The 21,681-nt window shown below is 41.2% G+C and overlaps 1 protein-coding gene across 3 annotated transcripts in view; it reads right to left on the reverse strand.

The window, feature by feature from the left end:
* acsl5 (acyl-CoA synthetase long chain family member 5) overlaps positions 1-21,681 on the reverse strand; it is a 49,841-nt gene that overhangs the window by 15,854 nt on the left and 12,306 nt on the right. For 2 of the 3 annotated variants that reach the window (XM_068002231.1, XM_068002232.1), the window contains exons 2-8: positions 17,058-17,220; positions 9,948-10,062; positions 9,798-9,862; positions 7,911-8,012; positions 6,692-6,791; positions 5,010-5,188; positions 2,970-3,002 (exon numbers count right to left, since the gene is read on the reverse strand). In XM_068002231.1, coding sequence (XP_067858332.1) covers positions 2,970-3,002; positions 5,010-5,188; positions 6,692-6,791; positions 7,911-8,012; positions 9,798-9,862; positions 9,948-10,062; positions 17,058-17,189 — 726 coding nt within the window. In that variant the 5' untranslated portion in view covers positions 17,190-17,220. Of the gene's footprint in view, positions 1-2,969; positions 3,003-5,009; positions 5,189-6,691; positions 6,792-7,910; positions 8,013-9,797; positions 9,863-9,947; positions 10,063-17,057; positions 17,221-17,309; positions 17,353-21,681 lie in introns of those variants that run through there. The other variant, XM_068002233.1, reaches the window with a different exon arrangement.

Here is a 21,681-nt window from a genome sequence, read left to right on the forward strand (position 1 = left end):
GCCGGTGATGGACTGGGGTGGACAAATGTAAGGACTTGCACAACACCAGGTTATAGTCCAACAGTTTTATTTTAAATCACAAGCTTTCGGAGCTCACCCGACGAAGGAGGTAAGCTCCGAAAGCTTGTGATTTAAAATAAAACTGTTGGACTACAACCTGGTGTTGTGCAAGTCCTAACAAATAGGGATCAAGGGGTTTTATTTTGTAAAATGAAGTGCGTAAAAGATGGAATTTTTCACTCCCAAATCAGAAGTTAAGGATGTTAAGAGTAAGGCTCCAAGATCAGGTCTTGAGAAGTAAAGATAAATCAGGAGAGACTGGGAGAAATCAAAGTTCAGAATATGAAGCATGCCTTCGAAGTTGCTAAAGTGTTAAGGATGAGACATCCAAAGTTTAAGTCGAATCACATGCTGATAACAGAGGGACAAAAATTAGCAATTACATGTAAAATGGAAGGGCAAGGTTATGTCTCAGGAAAAGAAGCAGATGACAAAAAGAAAAAAAAAAACTTGCATTTATATAGCACCTTTCACTACCTCGGGACGTTCCAAAGCGCTTTGCAGCCAACCATACACTTTTGAAGTGTAGTCACAGTTGTAACATAGGAAATCCGGTAGCCAATTTGTGCACAGCAAGGTCCCACAAACAGCAATGTGCTAGTGACTAGATAATCTGTTTAAGTGATGTTGGTTGAGGGATAAATATTGGCCAGGACACCAGGGAAGAACTCCCCTACTCTTTGAAATAGTGCCATGGGATCGTCTACTTCCACCAGAGATGGCAGTTGGGACCTTTGTTTAACATATCATCTGAAAATCGGCACTTTTGACAGTGCACCATTCCCTCAGTACTGCACTGGAGTGTCAGCCTAGATTTTGCGCTATCTCTGGAGTGAGACTTGAACTCTCAACCTTCTGACTCCAAGGCGAGAGTGCTACCACTGAGCCACAACGCGAGGATTAACTGTGGGCATCCCCTAGGACCAGAGGGAGGCAGATCTACCCTACTCTACTACAGTCAAGATGGAAGGACAAGGTCGCATCAATTCCAAGAACAATATTGTCAAAACCAGTAGCTCATCTAAAGCAGTAGGCTTCAGGTGTACCTGCATAGATTTATTACCCAGAGCTATTGACCTGTCAGCTATGTAATGAATAACCTCGCTGACCTGTGTAACCTTCTACACTGAGCGTAACTCTATTCTGATTAGTTAGAGCACAACTGTTACCAAGTTGTGTTACACTTATAACTATGCTCAAGCCTATAAGAATTTAAACACTTGTTAACCATACCTAAGTACTGGTGTACTCCTTTATGTTTAACCTTATAATGATATTAATCACATCACAGGTGTGTTAGTTATTTCATGGATTTCTGCATGAAATTACATTCTAACTTTGTCTTGTCACAATTAAATTGTTCACCAACATTGTACTGGACTGGAGAGTGGCCAATGTAATACCCATTTTCACAAAGACAGACAGAGTTTAACTGGGTAACTACAGTAAAACTTTTGTGGTTGGGAAAATTTTGGAATCTTTAAAGATGAAATTACTAAGCATTTAATATCTAGAAGAGAACATTAGAAGCAGCCAACACTTATTTTAGAGAGGAAGAACATGCTTGACAAACAGGTTAGAATTCTTTGAGGTGGTGACAGATATGGTGGATGGGGAAATTGCAGTAAACGTGGTGTACGTGGACTTTCAGAAAGCCTCTGATGAGGTAACACACACAGGAAGCTATTTGAGAAGATTGTGGGGTATGGAATTAGGGAAAGGGTAACGAATTGGATTAAAACTGGTTAGAAGGGAGGAAAAGGCAGTTTCTGGCAGAGCGGCTGAAAGTTTTCAAGGTTCTGTTCATTATATACATCAGTGATTTGAATATAGGGCTAGGAGATGCGTCCAAATTTGCAGATGATACCTAAATAGGAGGCATAGGTAATTAATTCAGAGAGCTAAAGGAAGCTGCAAGGGAATACTGACAAAGATGTTGGAATGGACAAAAAAAGTGGCAGATGGAATTCAATCCCAGTGAATGAGGTGGTACATTTTGGTAAATAAGATAATTATACTTGGGATAAAGCTGGGTGATGTGGAAGAACTAAGCATTAAAAGCAGCACTTTAAATGGATTAGGCCCTTAAAAATCTAATGGAATATTGGGTTTAGGCTAGAGGTACAGAATATAAAAGTCAAGATGTAATGGTGAACCTATATAAAACCTTTGCACTTCCACAGTTGTAATACTCTCTGCAGTTTTGGACTCTATACTATAAGAATGTTGAGACAGTAGAAAGAATAACAGATTCATTAGAATACTGCCTGATATGAAGCAATACAAAGACTTGAAAAAAAAAGGGCTGTTTTTATTAGATCAGATCAGATTAAGGGGTGATTTGATAGAGATGTTTATAATTATGAAGGGACAGGACAGAGCAGATGGAAACAGACTCCTTCTGGTGTTTAAGGTTGAGAAGAAGGGAAAACAAATATATTAAATGCAAGAGATTTAGGACAGAAAGCAGGAGAAAACAAGCCACACAGTCAACATTTCAGAATAATTTAGATGGTGGGGGGGGGGGGGGGGGGTTGGTGTGGCTGAAGGAAAGTGGAATAAAAGGATATGGGAACAGGGTGGGACACATGGGAATAAGACTACTGCTTGCGAAGATAAACATCAACAGATTGGTTGGGCCAAACGGCCTATTTCTGGATTGTAATTTCTATGCAACTCTGCATTTCCTAGCTGGTGAGTTTGTTTGTTTACCTGTTAATACAAGTTGAACCGATTGATGTAACAGTTCAAATCAGGCAACAGTTTTAGGCATCTAATAATCCTTAGATGTGGCGGTAAATCTTCAGGCAGTTCCCAAGAGGAATTGGGATAAAAAGAGGATTAAGGATTCATCTATGTGGTCAATAGCTGCACTATTCTTATAGGTTAAATTTAGCTAATATACTTACAATTGGTTTTCTTAGGTTCTCTCTTCCAAGATCCTAGGAGGAAAAACACATTTGTAGTTAACATACCAATGGAGGTCCTGTGGCATTGCTCAATGAGTCAGAACATTGAAGTTCAAGAGATGTAATGAGATGAGAGATGTTGACATGGATAGTGCTAAAGTGTTTGCTCAGGAATCAAATTAAGTGGAGGATAGTTGTTATGGACACATGGTGCATGCTATATATTAGGTTCAATATGTTCTAGAATGGCATCTCAAGTAAAGTGCACATTAAGAATTTAACCATTCAGTAGTCAAATTTCAGCAGTAAATGGAAATTTATGTTGGCAACTTGCTAGTGATATGCAATTATAATTTCAGCACAAATGCCAACTGCTGTTGGCAACATCCTCTGGTGGACCCCTGTTGTCATGGCCAGCTTATAAGCTCCACAGTGGGTACTTTGGCTTCTTCCAAAACTTAGCACTACTATGAATGCACATGAACTGAATCAAGCACATACAAACATTTTGAGGGTGCTGGAACATATGTTCTGTGGAACTTTAACAATCCAGGTTATGCTGAACAAAAAATCAAGTGTGAACAGCAACACTTGCAATGGATTCTGGGATAATGCAATAAAATTCAATGTGAATCTTTTGCTTTGGGTATGACGCTCACTTGCTGGCAGTTAATAGTGTACCAGCAAGTCACAATGCGCCTATTAGCATTAATTGAAAATGATAGATTAGGAATACAAGTAATGGGTATAATTATACCCTTCACTAAAAAAGGTCAAGGTGAAGGCATTAACTGGGATTGTCAAGGACTAGGATACATTATAGTGAGAGAGAACAGATTTTACGTAACATTAAAACCACCATTAGAATATTGTGTGGATTGAGACCACTGTACTCTCAAAAATGACAATATATCAAAAGAAAAAGAATGTAGTTTTGAGGCTTGGGACAATGATCACAATTGAGTAGGCTATCAGAGGGAGACAGTTTTGTAGATGCTAGTAGGTTTACAGTAATCACAGAACTAGTAGGTAGTGCACAAGAACAAGCCCACTGGCTCCTGGAGAATGGACAAAATGGTCTCCTTCTGTGCTATAATTTCCAAGATTCTACAATTGCCCAGGTTCACAGAACGGTGCCTCAATTTACCAGAGAAAATCATACCCCAGAAAATAGTCAACACTTTTAGGAGAGGAGAAAAATTGACAAAAAGGCAGATGAAATCAAAGCACAGATGGTTACACTAAATTAAATTTTGATGTACACTCATGGATCATTTGTAGACAACAAGACTGCATCTGGCATGCAGCTCATTTAGTGCAAGTTAGAAAGTTTCTTACTCCTGCCTCAGAAACGTTGGAATTAAAACTTAATGCATTAATACCACAGATTTTTAGTATGATCATCAGAAAAAGCTACACATTTTAAACTGTGCTTTCCTTCAGCAATGCAACACATTAAGAAAGAACTGTATTAAGAATACATGATCAACCCAAATGCAACAACTTAGCTCTGCATGATCTTATGGCAACTAAGCCCATTAACCACATAACTTGATTAAGACCACCCCTTTGCTAGCTAGAAGATTTACCACCATGGCATCTCAAGTACCAAAATTAAACAAGACCAGACTTTTAAGAAATCTTCACAACGTTTGGAAGTTCAGATCTTGAATTTGTTTTTACATTGGATAAATCAGCAAAATGCTTCACTTTTATGGAAACTCATCCTTTGCATTCTGTTCTACCAATTACAACAGTGGAAAAGTGTGCACAAGGGGAAAAGGAGCATAGTCTTGTGAGTTTAAGACTGCAAGTTCAGGATTTTGAATATTTTATAGTTAGCTATATCAGTATGTCGCTTTTACTTCCTTGACTAATGACAAAACACCAATTTGACCAAGCCTGAACCAGGGCCCCAACTATGAAAAGTGAATGTTTGAAGGGACTTTATCCATTGATTCAGTTAAGCAATTTGACTAATATAATTTTTGCATCATAAATTATATGCTGATAAACAGCCACCCCATTCTTCCATCTTACCTCGACTTCTTTCAGGGAGAGGACTTCAACTTTGCATTTTGTCCCACGTTCTTTTAAAGCATCATCAAATGGATCCATCAGAATAATAGTGCTTAAGATAGATGTGAGGCCCTTTTCACAATTTTCCAGCAAAATATTAGCTTTGTTCGGCTTGTCACATATCACAGTGGAAATTTCAGCTACAAAAGAGGGATATTAAGTTTAACAACTTCTAGGCTTCATCACAAAATGTCCCATTTGCAAATTACTGACCAATGATTGTACCCATGTTACTATTCAACTACCTAATTCAGATTTTATCAAACAGTGGTTTAGACACACATGCACAAGCATTAAATGGAAATAGTCAGTGCTAGATATTTTTAAGTAACCTGTTGCTGTTAACCTTTCTACAACCATCCTCCAGCTGGCTAGTCAATCGTCACTAGTGCCATAAGTTTTATCAATTGTCACAAAGGATAAATTCAGTTCTAATCATCCTACCAATAAGAATGAAGATAAACTGAAGATATACATTGTACCATTTAAATCCTTAGACCATTGTATCAAAATGGCAAAAAGTTAGTTTCCTTTCAAGAAAGCACAAACATATTCTTAAATTTAGAATCTCAAATTTAGTGTACTTCATTGTAGTCCATAGTCTGACACTATTGATTGTGAATCCAGACTTCCAGTTGGCAGCCACACTTGGCAGGCATTGTGGGTTGAAGAATTTGCCCCAGTTCTCCAACCAACACTCACTGAAAGAAAGGCTTTCTTGCTAGGAGCACAGAATTGTTTCTTAGACCATTTCTTCAGTTTTTTAATATGTGTGCAGGTGAAGGCCACACTGGAGGTTTGCAAAGATGCCGTAAGCTTGAAAATTATATTATTAGCTACACACTCTCTGCTTCCTCCAATTCCCAAAAGGGAATAACTCACTAGGGTATGGTACCACAGGCATTAATGGCACTCTGATATCTTGTCTAATTGGCCATTCTTTGTCAAGTCTACAAAATTTTCTCCTCTTAGCCCAGGCACACTAAGGCTATTCATATTGGCCCCACTGCTTCCTCAGTGGAGTTCAGCTATTTCAGTGCAGTACAGGGGATTGAACCAGAATCTTTTTTCCATTTAGTTGGATTACCCACAGCCATCAGAACAATCTTAACCATTATATATGCACTCCTATATAAAACATAACCTCTCAGCAAAAATACATAGAGTAAAGAAAAACCTGTGACCCACGTACAAGATGGCCAGCCATGGTAGCTTCCCAGAGAACAAATTTTGATTTTAGTACAAACCAATTATTTCACGCACTGCTACTGAGAGATGCAGGCTCAGGAGCAGGTAACTGCAACTCAGTGAGCTACAGAATCATCCAGCACAGCAACTTACACACAAAACAAATCTCCACTTTCAATGCAGATAGTTTCTGGACAGGGTCAAAATCCTGGAACTCCCTTCCTAACAGCACTGTGGGAGAACCTTCACCACATAGACTGCAGCGGTTCAAGGCGGCGGCTCACCACCACCTTCTCAAGGGCAATTAGAGATGGGCAATAAATGCCAGCCTCGCCAGCGAAGCCCACATCCCATGAACGAATAAAAAAAGTCTTGTGCACAGTACACTTTACATCTCACTTATCAAATTATTTTCACATTTAACAATTTAAGAACTTTTCTTCACTAATACATACCTTTGTTAATGATGTATACAATAGCTTCAGCTCCCAGAGTGTCATACAGTGGTACCACCGACATAGAGTAGGTATAGCAAGCTAGCTCAGAAATTATCCACTAATCAAAAGACAGGGGATCTGGTATTAGTGTTTTAATTAAACTCGTACTAAAGCTATAAACAAAAAAGTTATAAAGTCTGATTATCTCCATTTACAAAATATTATTCCAAAATAAAAGTATCAAGACATTGCATTGGTCATCAATTTCAGGACAAAAATCATCTACAGAAGTAGCTTCTAGGCCATTGAGAGATGGAACGATATGAAAGAACATTACAATATTATAATTGTGCAGAAGCTAGGACAGTGTTTGAATATAGGCCTACACAAGTCCAATTATTCAGAATCAGAAGAATTACTGAAGAGATAGAAGTCAAAGTAGCCAGATATTCACAATAGAGGAAAGAACTCTAGGCATTACACAGTTAGGTAAATGGAACTCTCAGACCTTAATTACATAAGGAACTGGAGGTAGAAAGAGTTTTGCTGTGAGAATTGGGAATAAGCTGCAATGGATCAAATGGCCTTTTATCATCCCTGACTTCTCTAATGTTAAGATTACACTTTGATTATTGGATTCATTCCAGGTTAAGTAGATTATCTTTGAACTGTGAACAGCTTGGTCCTAGAGACTAAATTACTCATCTGTCTTTTTCTGCTTGTGGGATGAATAAGTACTAATGGGAGTTGATTAGTGAGATTTTTGCCTTACAGGAATAATTTTCTATACTGGTCTCGTCTGCCAGCAATTTATGTTAGAAGAGTTCTCAAGTGTGCCCACAATTTAGTCACAGCTGGCAAGGAGCCCCTCCCCCCCCACCAGCAGGTCATGATATAGATATAAATAAAAGTGTTGCATTCAGTCTAAGTGAAGTATTTTGCCTCCGTATTTTGATGGCCAAGGCCAGGCCTAGCCTCTTATGTCTCCTTGAGATGCGTGAGAGTATGGATAAAAATTGTAGGATTTATACTATTTTTTGAGCCAAACATAATACCAACTGACCTGGTGTCAGATTTCCCCTTCCCCCAGAAACCTGGTGAAATGCTATGGGTTGACAAAATGAAAACCAGGAATTAAAAATTTAAAGCTCAAAACTAGGGTTTGTGGAGTGCAGCTATTAATAGTAAAACAAATTACACGTTAAGTTTAGTAGTATGATAGTTCAATGTACATTACCTCAGGCCTGTTCTGGGCAAATACACCAATGTACTGGTCTGGAGATGGATTGGATCCTCGATGTAAAAGACCTGATCCAAGGTACTCTGCTCTGTCAGACACCTGCAAGTAGATTACAACGGTTTTAAATTTAGGTTGTTTTCTCATAGATCACTGCGCACTTTTCAACCATACCATCCAGTTGGCTTCGCATTGCCTCCTTCATGGTACATACATGTCAACTGTACTATGTTTTCTTTAAAAGAAAATTAAGTTCACCATTTGATGCCCATATTCGCACTTATGGCCTTTAGTCAGTGGAATTTTAACTCTCAAGAATGAAAATTCCTGCCTCCAGTATACAGAAGTGCCAAATGGGGCAATTACCACTGGGGCACATGACAAGGAGTGGACAAGTCTGGTACATTAGCCACTGGACTCAGAAGGACAATGGCTGCCAAAGGGAGTGAAGGGAATACATCACAGAGGGAGAAATGGATGGGAAGGGAGAGAGTGGGTGGCAGTGAAAGACCAGGGGCAGGGAGAAAAAGGTTGACGGCAATGAATAGGAGGTGAATGCATGGCAATAGGAGGGGAAGATAATGGTAATGAAATGGGAAGAGACAGAAACGGAGAGCAGTGCTTTGGAAAAGCTGGGGGGGTGGGGAAGGAGGAGGAGGAGAGGAAGATGAGGAGTTGGGGAATAGAAGAGGGGGGGGGGAAAGGGGAGAGTACTAACTCGAACAGAGTTGAAGATAAGTACCAGCTTAATAGCGTTGGAATGGGGAGTAGAGTGCCAGTATGAACTGGGAAAGTTGGAGAAGAAAGTTTCTATGAAAGAGTGGGGTGTTGGATGGGGTACAAGTCTCTGCTCCAAACACATTCAGATAGAGTGCCTTTATGAATTGGTGCAGTGAGGGTTTGAATGGGAGAATGGGTTGGTGGTCTCATACCATAAATTATTGACATTGTTATGTTTTGTGCAAAGTGCAGAAAGATGCCTCATTGCACTTATGGAAATACAAGTTATATTCTTCACATCAATGCTTTTGCATTAAAGATGTTTTATAACTATTTACATCCAATAATCTAATGTTGTAAGTAAGCCTACAGATCATAATCACATTCAGCAATGGCACCTACATACATGTAGGCCTGCTATGTTATACTTACTGAGTATTAACTTCTGAAAGTACAAAAAAAAAACCAGTCAAGTGTGACTTACAAGTTCATGTCCCACTGCATTTCCATTGTAACTATTTCTTTTCTGATGTCATTGAGTTTCAGTTTTCACAGAAAAACAGATTGAATTGCAGAATGTGATTCCAAAACACTAATTAAAATCTTGAAATTATTCAGGCACCTTGAAACAGTGGCTTCAGTCATGGGCCTTTATTCAGAGCTGTTGTATATTGCTTTGAGTGGTCAGCTCTTCCTAGTTTTGTAGGTGCACATGTATGAACTCAAAAAGGTGGGCATCTTGTGACTGGCCATTAATTCATGATTTGCCAGCAAAAAAAGGTACAATTTGAATGAAGACAAGGTCAGTTTCTTACTCTTACGCCCCCCCCCCACCCCCAAATTTTATACAATCGCCCATTTAACAGTTCAGTCATCCGCAACTGCTGGTACAAAGTTCAATGGCATAAAAGAATAAATTGCACTTGAAGTGCAGTGAATGAATCATAGACATTGAGGAGATAAGGTGCTAAATAGTGGGAACAGGGGGCAGGAAGAGAAGGTCTCAGAATTGCCCCTTCTGCTGTCACTTCAAAAACAAAAAGGATACCATTTTTTCCCTTCTGAAACAAGACCCAGTCCTCTCAAATTAAATATTGAAAGTCAGTTTTCCCCCTGAAGTTTGGACCTCTATACTATTTCCAGCATTTCATTAATCTCAATAGATACCTGTTTATATGAAAGCCACTGATAAGGTTGATGAGGTTTTCTGTAACCCAGACAAGGTCCATTATCTGAAAAAGAAATATTTGATATGGAATATTGAACAAAGCAAGAACAATACTGCCCCCAATTGTAAGATTTAGAGTACTTTAATACCTGATATATGTAAACCTCTCTGGAAAGCTTCATAGAGTGTTCTGGCATCATCATAAAAGTAAGACATCACTTCATCATCCTTCAATAGCACACATCTCCTGGCACCTCCATTATTCTGAAGTAAAAAAACATTTTAAAATAAAGACAACTGTCTCTAGAGGAAGCTTAACATAAGAAATAGGAGCAGGAGTAGACCAAATGGCCCTAGAGTCTGCTCCGCCATTCAATAAAATCATGGCTGATCTTCGATCTCAACTCCACTTTCCCACCCGATCGCCATATCCTTGATTCCATTAGAGTCCAAAAATCTATCGATCTCAGCCTTGAGTATACTCAATGATTAAGCATCGACAGCCCTCTGGGGTAGAGAATTCCAAAGATTCACAACCCTCCGAGTGAAGAAATTTCTCATCTCAGTCCTAAATGGCCGACCCCTTATCCTGAGACTCTGTAGCTAGGGGAAAACAGCCTCTCAGCATTTACCCTGTCAAGCATTCAGAATCTTATATGTTTCAATGAGATCACCTCTCATTCTTCTGAAGCTCCAGAGAATATAGGTCCATTCTACTCACTCTCTCTTCACAGGACGACTCTCATCCCAGAAATCAATCTAGTGAACCTTCGTTGCACCACCTCTAAAAGGTAAGTATATCCTTCTTTAGGTAAGGAGACCAAAACTGTATACAGTATTCCAGGTGTGGTCTCACCAAAGCCTGTACAATTGCAGCAAGACTTCCTTACTCGTACTCTAACCCCCTTGGCCTTTATTGTAAGATTTAGAGTATTTTAATACCAGATATATAAATCTCTCTGGAAAGCTTCATAGATTGTTTTGGCTTTTGGTCTGATTAAGTTCCCCAGTTCTTTTTCTCTACTGATAATAATTACTTCAAGTTCCTCACTCATTAGACCCTTGGTTTCCCATTATTTCTGGTATTTATTTTGTGTCTTCTATTGAAGACAGATACAAAATATTTGTTTAATATCTCTGCCATTTCCTTATTCCCCATTATAATTTGTCCTGTCTCAGCATCGAAGGGACCTGTGATTAAAAAAAAACCTTACAAGGCCAACATACCATTTGCCTCCCTAATTGCTTGCTGTACCTGCATGTTAACTTTTTGTTTTGTGTACAAGGACACCCAAATCCCTCGGAACACCAATATTTGATAGTTTCTCACCATTTAAAAACTCAGTTTTTCTATTCTTCCTACAAAAGTGAATAATCTCGCATTTCCTCATATTATACTCCATCTGCCACCTTCTTGCCCACTCACTTAACCTGTCGATATTCCTTTGCAGACTCGGTCCTCCTCACAGCTTACTATCGTCGGCAAACTTGGATAAATTACACGAGGTCCCTTCACCCAAGTCATTAATATAGATTGTAAATAGCTGAGGCCCAGCACTGATCCTTGCAGCACCCCGCTAGTTACAGCCTGCCAACCTGAAAATGACCCATTTATTCCTACTCTCTTTTCTGTCCATTAACCGATCCTCAATCACTACTAATATATTACCCCCAACCCCATGAGCCCTAATCTTGTGTAACAACCTTTTGTGTGGCACCTTACCAAATGCCTTTTGTAAATCCAAATATATTACATCCATTGGTTCCCCTTTATCTGCGCTGCTATTAGAATTTGAGGACGTAACTAGATTCATCAAACACGATTTCCCTTTCATAAAACCATGTCGACTCTGCCTAATCATATCATGATCTTCTAAGCACCCCATTACCATATCCTTAATAATGGATTCCAGCATTTTCCCTACTACTGATGTCAGGCTAACTGGCCTGTAGTTCCCGGTTTTCTCTCTCCTACCTTTGTTGAATAGTGGTGGCTACATTTGCTACCTTCCAATCCACTGGGACAGTTCTAAAATCTAGGGACTTTTGGAAGATCACAACCAATGCATCCACTGACTCTGCAGCCACCTCTTTTAGAACCCTAGGATGTAGGCCATCAGGTCTAGGGGATTTGTCGGCTTTTAGTCCGATTAATTTCTCCAGTACTTTTTCTTTGCAATTACAGAGCCATGGCTGCAGGGTGACCAAGGCTGGGAGCAGAATATCCAAGGGTATTCGATATTTAGGAAGGACAGGCAAAAAGGAAAAGGAGGTGGGGTGGCATTGTTAGTAAAGGATGAAATCAGAGCAATAGTGAGAAAGGATATTGGCTCACAAAATTAAGATGTAGAATCAGTCTGGGTGGAGTTAAGAAGCACCAAGGGGCAGAATACACTGGTGGGTGTTATCTATAGGCCTCCAAACAGTAGTGGCAATGTAGGGGACGGCATCAAACAGGAAGTTAGAGATGCATGTAACAAGGGTACTACAGTATTCGTGGGTAACTTTAATCTACATATAGACTGGCCAAACCAAATCAGCAATAATGCTGTGGAGGATGAATTCCTGGAGTGTGTATGAGACTTTAACAGTACATTGAGGAGCCAACTTGGGAACAGGCTATCCTAGATTGGTTATAGTGCAATGAGAAGGGGTTAATTAATAATCTTGTTGTGCGGGGTCTTTTAGGGAAGAGTGACCATAACATAGAATTCTTCATTGAGATGGAAAGTGAAGTAGTCCAATCCGAAACTAGGGTCCTAAATCTAAACAAAGGAAACTACAAAAGGTATGAGGGGTGAGTTGGCTCTGATAGATTGGGGAGCTTCATTAAAAAGGCATGACAGTGGATAGGCACTGGCTAACGTTTAAGGAACAAATGCATGAATCGCAACAGTTATACATTCCTTTCTGGCGCAAAAACACAAAAGGAAAAATGGCCCAACCTTGGCTAACAAAAGAAATTAAGGATAGCATTAGATCCAAAGAGGAGTCATATAAAGTTACCAGATAAAAGTAGCCTGAGGATTGGGAACAGTTTAGAAGTCAGCAAAAAAAGGACCAAGAGATTGATTAAGGGAAAAAGAGTACGAGAGTAAACTTGCAAAGAACATAAAAGCCGACTGTAAAAGCTTCTACAAATATGTAAAAAGAAAGATTAGTGAAAACAAATGTAGGTCCCTTACAGTCAGAATGGGAGAATTTATAATGGGGAAGGAGGAAATGGCAGAGCAATTAAACAAATACTTTGGTTCTGTCTTCACGGAAAAGGACACAAATAACTTCCCAGAAATGCTAGGGAACCATGGAAATAGTGGATGCATTGGTTGTCACCTTCCATAATCCATAGAAATTTGTAACAGTTCCTGCAGATTGGCAAATGTAACCCCACTATTTAAAAAAGGAGGGGGAGAGAGAACCAGGAAATACAGACCAGTTAGCCGAACATCAGTAGTAGGGAAAATGCTAGAGTCTATTATAAAGGATGTGATAAGAGGACACTTAGAAAATATCAACAGGATTAGACAAAGTCAACATGGATTTATGAAAGGGAAATTTTTTTAAATTATTCATTCATGGGATGTGGGCATCGCTGGCGAGGCCAGCATTTATTGCCAATCCCCAATTGCCCTAGAGAAGGTGATGGTGAGCCATCTTCTTGAACCGCTGCAGTCCATGTGGTGAAGGTTCTCCCAGTGCTGTTAGGAAGGGAGTTCCAGGATTTTGACCCAGCGACGATGAAGGAACGGCAATATATTTCCAAGTCGGGATGGTGTGTGACTTGGAGGGGAATGTGTAGGTGCTGTTGTTCCCACGTGCCTGCGGCCCTTGTCCTTCTAGGTGGTAGAGGTCACGGGTTTGGGAGGTTCTGTCGAAGAAGCCTTGGCGAGTTGCTGCAGTGCATCCTGTGGATGGTACACACTGCAGCCAGTGTGCCGGTGGCAAAGGGAGTGCCAATCAAGCGGGCTGCTTTGACCTGGATGGTGTCGAGCTTCTAGTGTTGTTGGAGCTGCACTCATCCAGGCAAGTGGAGAGTATTCCATCACACTCCTGACTTGTGCCTTGTAGATGGTGGAAAGGCTTTGGGGAGTCAGGAGGTGAGTCACTTGCTGCAGAATACCCAGCCTCTGACCTGCTCTTGTAGCCACAGTATGTGTGTGGCTGGTCCAGTTAAGTTTCTGGTCAATGGTGACCCCCAGGATGTTGATGGTGGGGGATTCGGTGATGGTAATGCCATTGAATGTCAAGGGGAGGTGGTTAGACTCTCTCTTGTTGGAGATGGTCATTGCCTGGCACGAATGTTACTTGCCACTTATCAGCCCAAGCCTGGACATTGTCCAGGTTTTGCTGCATGCGGGCTCGGACTGCTTCATTATTTGAGGGGTTGCGAATGGAATGGAACACTGTGCAATCACCAGCGAACATCCCCATTTCTGACCTTATGGTGGAGGGAAGGACATTGATGAAGCAGCTGAAGATGGTTGGGCCTGGTACACTGCCCTGAGGTACTCCTGCAGCAATGTCCTGGGGCTGAGCTGATTGGCTTCCAACAACCACTACCATCTTCCTTTGTGCTAGGTATGACTCCAGCCACCGGAGAGCTTTCCCCCTGATTCCCATTGACTTCAATTTTACTAGGGCTCCCTGGTGCCACACTCGGTCAAATGCTGCCTTGATGTCAAGGGCAGTCACTCTCACTTCACCTCTGGAATTCAGCTCTTTTGTCCATGTTTGTAATGAGGTTTGCAGCCGAGTGGTCCTGGCGGAACCCAAACTGAGCATCGGTGAGCGGGTTATTGGTGAGTAAGTGCCGCTTGATGGCACTGTTGACGACACCTTCCATCACTTTGTTGATGATTGAGAGTAGGCTGATGGGGCGGTAATTGGCCAGATTGGATTTGTCCTGCTTTTTGTGGACAGGACATACCTGGGCAAATTGTGTTTGACAAACCTACTGGAGTTTTTTGAGGATGTAACTGGTAGAATAGATAAGGGAGAACCAGTGGATGTGGTTTATTTGGATTTTCAGAAGGCCTTTGATAAGGTCCCACCCAAGGGGTGAAGTGTGCAAAATTAAAGCACATGGGATTGGAGGAAATATACTGGCATGGATTGAAAATTGGTTAACAGACAGAAAACAGAGTAGGATTAAATGAGTCTTTTTCAGGGCGGCAGCCAGTGACTATTGGGGTACCGCAGGGATCGGTGCTTGGGCCCCAGCTAGTCACAATATATATCAATGATTTCAATGAGGGAACCAAATGTAATATTTTCAAGTTTGCTGATGACACAAAACTAGGTGGGATCGTGAGTTGTGAGGAGGATGCAAAGTGGCTTCAAGGCGATTTAGACAAGTTGAGTGAGTGGGCAAATACATGGCAGGTGCAGTATAATGTGGACAAATGTGAAGTTATCCACTTTGGAAGGAAAAACAGAGTATTATTTAAATGGTGATAGATCAGAAAATGTTGATGTACAAAGGGACCTGGGTGTCTTTATATACCAGTCATTGAAAGCAAACATGCAGGTGCAGCAAGCAGTTAGGAAGGCAAATGGTATGTTGGCCTTCATGCAAGAGAGTACAGGAGCAAGGATGTCTTGCTGCAGTTATACAGGACTTTGGTGAGACCACACCTGGAGTATTGTGCGCAGTTTTGGTCTCCTTACCAAAGAAAGGATATACTTGCCATGGAGGGAGTGCAACAAAGGTTCACCAGACTGATTCCTGGGATGGCAGGACTGTCGTATGAGGAGAGATTGGGTCGACTAGGCCTGTATTCACTAGCATTTAGAAGAATGAGGGGAATCTCATTGAAATATATAAAATTCTGACAGGGCTAGACAGACTGGATGCAGGGAGGATGTTTCCCCTGGCTTGGGGGGGTGGTCCAGAACGAGGGGTCACAGTCTCAGGATACGGGGTAGGACATTTAGGACCGAGATGAGGAGAAATTTCTTCACTCAGAGGGTGGTGAACCTGTGGAATTCTCTACCACAGAAGGGTGTGGAGGCCAAGTCACTGAATATATTTAAGGAGATAGATAGATTTCTAGAGACAAAAGGCATCAAGGGGTATGGGGAGAGAGCAAGAATATGGTATTGAGATAGAGGATCAGCCATGATCATATTGAACGGCGGACCAGGCTCAAAGGGCCGAATGGCCTATTCCGGCTCCTATTTTCCTATGTTTACTAATATTAACTACTTTAAGTTCCGCATTCTCATTAGGCCCTTAGTTTCCCACTATTTCTTGTGTCTTCTACTGTAAAGACAGATACAAAATATTTAATATCTCTGCCATTTCCTTATTCCCCATCATAATTTCTCCTGTCTCAGCATCTAAGGAACACCTTACTACAAAAAAATACTGGAAATTCAGGGAAAAGCAGATCAGCATAGAGCACTCCTCCAGAACAATTTACACCACATTCTGATGCAGTGGAAGGCACCTACTGCTCTACTTCAATGCACTTTAACTGCAAAATCAGGAGGAGAGCAGAGCTGACTGCAGCAGTAAAGATATTTCCAGTTTTCTCAACTAGTCACACCTCTAGCATCCCAATAATGTTGTTTAATGCCATAATAGCAGGCTGAAAGTGCCCAAGCTCATTTAAGCCCTTGTAGCTAGTTGAGACATTTGTTTCATAGCCTTGGCTGGATCATATCTGATTCAAGACTGGTAATCTTTGAATCGCCACATAGTTCTCCTTCACACTAGAAACCAAAGAAGCCATAATAAAAAAGTCATTATGCTAGAAAGACAAAAGGCAAATGCTTATCAGATAGCATAATGGATAAATTAAGTAACTAGTGTGGTACTAAATCATACAAACCAGGAATGTCCAGGATTGAACCCTTAGTTTGTAATGAGTTAGCTGACCTCAGCCAGGGTTGGGTTAAGGGCACTAAAATTAACCTCAACATGCCTGGGTAAAATTTATACATATGGTTGAGGAACAATAGGGTAACATCATTCATACCACAGCATGAAACACATTCAAAAGGAAAGAATATTAGGGGGAAAAAAAAGTCAAAAACATTAATGCTTTTAACAAGCAATTAATACAACTGGTAGTTTCATTGCTTTGGATTCATAAAAGTTTAATTCAAGTCAAACATGATTTCATGCCAAAAGGCAAATTCCAAATATAGATAAAGTAAAAAATTTAGGACTAAAACCATTTCCTCAAATTATAAATTTTCATCTGCCAGAGTCATTTTTACCACATGAATTTCATTACAAATTCTGTCCAACTTACCTTGGTTTGCACAGATTGCCTGGAAAGATCACATATTGGCTTGACAGGCTTTGGCTTGTTTCTCACCCAGTATAGAACAGTACCAATCAAAATCAAAATCGGTACAGAAAAGGTCAGGAGTAGTATGCTCATCTTTTTAGACTTCTGGAGCAAAGCTATAAACCTGAAATAATTACACAAAAAAAAATCAGTCACAGAAACATTTTGCAACATTCATCATCTCAGAACATCATGATGTTAGATTATACTCACTATCAATTGCAATAGTTAGTTGACCAAATGATTTATAATGATAACTTTTTTTTTTCTCTCACACACATTGAAAATCTTATATAAATGTATGAGTTAGTTATTGATCATTCATGAAGTTAAAACAACATGAAAGGCTGAGCAAAACTGGACACTTGGTTTGTAAAGATTCCATCACAAGTGTTTAATAAACTGCTACCACTAACAAGCCATAAAAGAAACAGAAAACTAAAAGTAACTCAGTAGCAGAGTCCTCTTATACTCCTATATTATTAAATACTACCAGCTTCAAGCACTGCAATTGATGAGCACCAGTACCTTGTCCATCTTCTAGTGCATTCTGATAATTGGCCATCATGACAACAGATTGATACACAAATTTCCACAGAGGTTTAGCTCATAAAGAAAACATTTCATCTTTAAGAAAAAGTGCAAATATATCAGAATTTTTGCTATCAAAAATTAAGTTTGCTTCTTTTTGTTATCTAAGCACTGCATTTACTTCCTGTTGCAACTAATTCCAATCCATTTGACCCTTTTCCTTCCCTTCCTTCATCATCATCATCTCCTCCCACCTGCTTGTTTCTTTCTCTAATAGCCTGATATTGTAGGGGATGCTTTTCTCAATGACTGTTGTACTACTGAATCAATCACTCAAACTATCTCTGTAGACTGTATGGAATTGGTAAATCTAGTCATTTAAATTGAATTGAGAGAGTAGGAAAAGGGGATACAGGTACAAACTAGTTCAGTTTTAGGACTGATATCAGGAAGTTCTTTATCACACAAAGAGTGATTAGCACATGAACTGGACTCCAAGAAACAGTAGTGGAGCCAAACCATTTGGATGCTGCAATTGGGGGTGGGGTGGGGTGGGTGACTTTGGCTCATTCTAGATGGATGAATTAAGATGGGCCCAATGGCCTTCCTTATCCATAATTATCATGTGGTGTCGAAGCTCTTTATTGGTACTTAAAGACAGAAGAAAAGTTTCTCTTTCAACACTACTTCAGTGGAGAACAAGAAAATTAGAAATTTGTTCAAATAAGAAGGCAAAAATTTAATAGAGCAGTTAGAACAACCAAAAAAGGAGCAAACAAAATTAAAGGTACAGCATCTTTATGGCAACCTTTTTATAAACACACAATATGATAACATGATTCATTTTGAAACACATCCCCTTTTTTAATAAAGACTGTCTTTAAAGGAAAAGTATTTTATTGAATATTATATGATTTATCTCAATCCTTAGTATTATAAATTAAGATACCTGTATACCTATCGATGATTCTTAATCATTCTTTGTTACCACCTCTTATACTGTTAACTCTTTGGATGCTAGAATTCTTACTTCTCTGAATGCTTTGAGTTACAAGGGATACCAATAGGTCTTCTCTAGCTTTGATGTTAAAAACTCACCAAAGGTTGACCATGTCATGTCAACCTTCAGGTTGTTGTCATTGCACTAGCAGGAAGCTTGAGAAACTCGGCATCACCACCAGCAACGACCAAGCTTCCCCTGGTACCACGGTTGCAACCACAGGGAAGTCTATTGTCAATTTATCCGACCACACCCTTCAACCAGACGAAATCGAAGTTCTCAGCCGAGGGCTCAATTTCTGCCCCACTACCAAAATGGACCCCACTAGTCTCGCGGCGGACACAGAGGAATTCATCAGGAGAATGAGGCTCCGGGAATTCTACCACAAACCCCAAGATTTCAGCAGCGAACCCAATGAGACAATCGATGATCCGGAACAGCAGACAGAGGGATCCGCGGTACAGCAACCGAAGAGGAAAGAGTCAAACTGGACTCCTCCGGAGGGTCGCTGCCCTCAGCTGGACATGTATGCTCAAGCTGTCAGGAAATGCGTCAATGCCAGATTCATCAGCCGCACTCAGAAGACAGTCCAGAATGTCACCCGAGCACAACGCAACGCCATCAACGCTCTCAAGACCAACCGCAACATCGTCATCAAACCAGCGGACAAAGGAGGAGCCATAGTCATACAGAACAGAACAGACTATTGCAAAGAAGCATACCGACAACTGGACAACCAGGAACACTACAGACGGTTACCCGCAGATCCGACCAAAGAACACACCCACCAGCTCAACAAACTGATCAAGACCTTCGATCCAGACCTTCAAAGCATCCTACGCATTCTCATCCCACGTAATCCCCGCGTGGGAGACTTCTACTGCCTCCCAAAGATACACAAAGCCAACACACCCGGACGTCCCATCGTATCAGGCAACGGAACCCTGTGTGAGAACCTCTCTGGATACATCGAGGGCATCCTGAAACCCATCGTACAGGGAACCCCCAGCTTCTGTCGTGACACTACAGACTTCCTACAAAAACTCAGTACCCACGGACCAGTTGAACCAGGAACACTTCTCACCACGATGGACGTCTCGGCACTATACACCAGTATCCCCCACGATGACGGCATCGCTGCGACAGCATCAATACTCAACACCAACAACAGCCAATCTCCGGAAGCCATCCTACAACTCATCCGCTTCATCCTGGATCACAATGTCTTCACCTTCGATAACCAGTTCTTTACCCAAACACACGGAACAGCCATGGGGACCAAATTCGCACCCCAATACGCCAACATTTTCATGCACAAGTTCGAGCAGGACTTCTTCACTGCACAAGACCTCCAACCAACACTATACACCAGATACATCGACGACATTTTCTTTCTATGGACCCACGGCAAGGAATCACTAAAGAGACTACACGATAACATCAACAAGTTCCATCCCACCATCAAGCTCACCATGGACTACTCCTCAGAATCAGTTTCTTTCTTGGACACACGAATCTCCATCAAAGACGGGCACCTCAGCACCTCACTCTACCGCAAGCCCACGGACAACCTCACGATGCTCCACTTTTCCAGCTTCCACCCTAACCACGTCAAAGAGGCCATCCCCTATGGACAGGCCCTGCGAATACACAGGGTCTGCTCAGACGAGGAGGAACGCGATGGACACCTACAGACGCTGAAAGACGCCCTAGTAAGAACGGGATATGACGCTCGACTCATCGATCGACAGTTCCGACGGGCCACAGCAAAAAATCGCATAGACCTCCTCAGGAGACTAACACGGGACGCAACCAACAGAGTACCCTTTGTCGTCCAGTACTTCCCCGGAGCGGAGAAACTACGCCATGTTCTCCGCAGCCTTCAACATGTCATCAATGAGGACAAACACCTCGCTATGGCCATCCCCACACCTCCACTACTCGCCTTTAAACAGCCACCCAACCTCAAACAGACCATCGTTCGCAGCAAACTACCTAGCTTTCAAGAGAACAGCGTCCACGACGCCACACAACCCTGCCACGGTAACCTCTGCAAGACATGCCAGATCATCGACACAGATTCCACCATCACACGAGATGACACCACCCACCAGGTGCATGGTTCATACTCCTGTGACTCGGCCAACGTTGTCTACCTCATACGTTGCAGGAAAGGATGCCCCAGAGCATGGTACATTGGCGAGACCATGCAGACGCTGCGACAACGGATGAACGGACACCGCGCAACAATCGCCAAACAGGAGGGTTCCCTCCCAGTCGGGGAACACTTCAGCAGTCATGGACATTCATCCACCGACCTTCGGGTAAGCGTACTCCAAGGCGGCCTTCGAGACACACGACAACGCAAAATCGTCGAGCAGAAATTGATAGCCAAGTTCCGCACCCATGAGGACGGCCTCAACCGGGATCTTGGGTTCATGTCACGCTACACGTTACCCCACCAGCGAACAAATGTTATCTATTTTTAATATAATGGGTCATTTGCTGGCTCTCTCTGCCTTCCGGATGTTTCTGCCTCTCTCTGTGTTTTTTTTCTCTGTTTTTTTTCCCTGTTTGTTTTTTTGTTGAATGTGTATTCGGGGGTTCTGCAGGTGACACCTCTCTGTCTGAACACGGTGATTGCCTTGGCAACGGGCAGTTGCAGGGGCAGTCTGTAAACACCATGTATTGTTCAATATGTATAAATGCGTAGGCTTCAAGGAGCTCTTGAAACATTTGCCTGAGGAAGGAGAAAATCTCCGAAAGCTTGTGAATTTAAAATAAAATTGCTGGACTATAACTTGGTGTTGTAAAATTGTTTACAATAGTTAAAATAATGCATTTCAAGCTGGTTTTTATGAAATCAAATGGCATTTTTGGTAAAGTTGTAAAATTGATGAGGGAGCAAGGAAGTAGAAGTGAACTAAATTAACAAAGAGCTAAGAGTGTATTTCAAATTGTTCTTAATCATGATTCTGATAAATTGCTTGATCTTTGCTCTTGGATCACATCAGAAACCCATAACTGTAATTTTGATTTACTCCTAGCCTTCTA

This window comes from Heptranchias perlo, chromosome 21 (genome assembly GCF_035084215.1).
Source record: "Heptranchias perlo isolate sHepPer1 chromosome 21, sHepPer1.hap1, whole genome shotgun sequence".
In the NCBI taxonomy this organism is placed as follows: Eukaryota; Metazoa; Chordata; class Chondrichthyes; order Hexanchiformes; family Hexanchidae; genus Heptranchias; species Heptranchias perlo.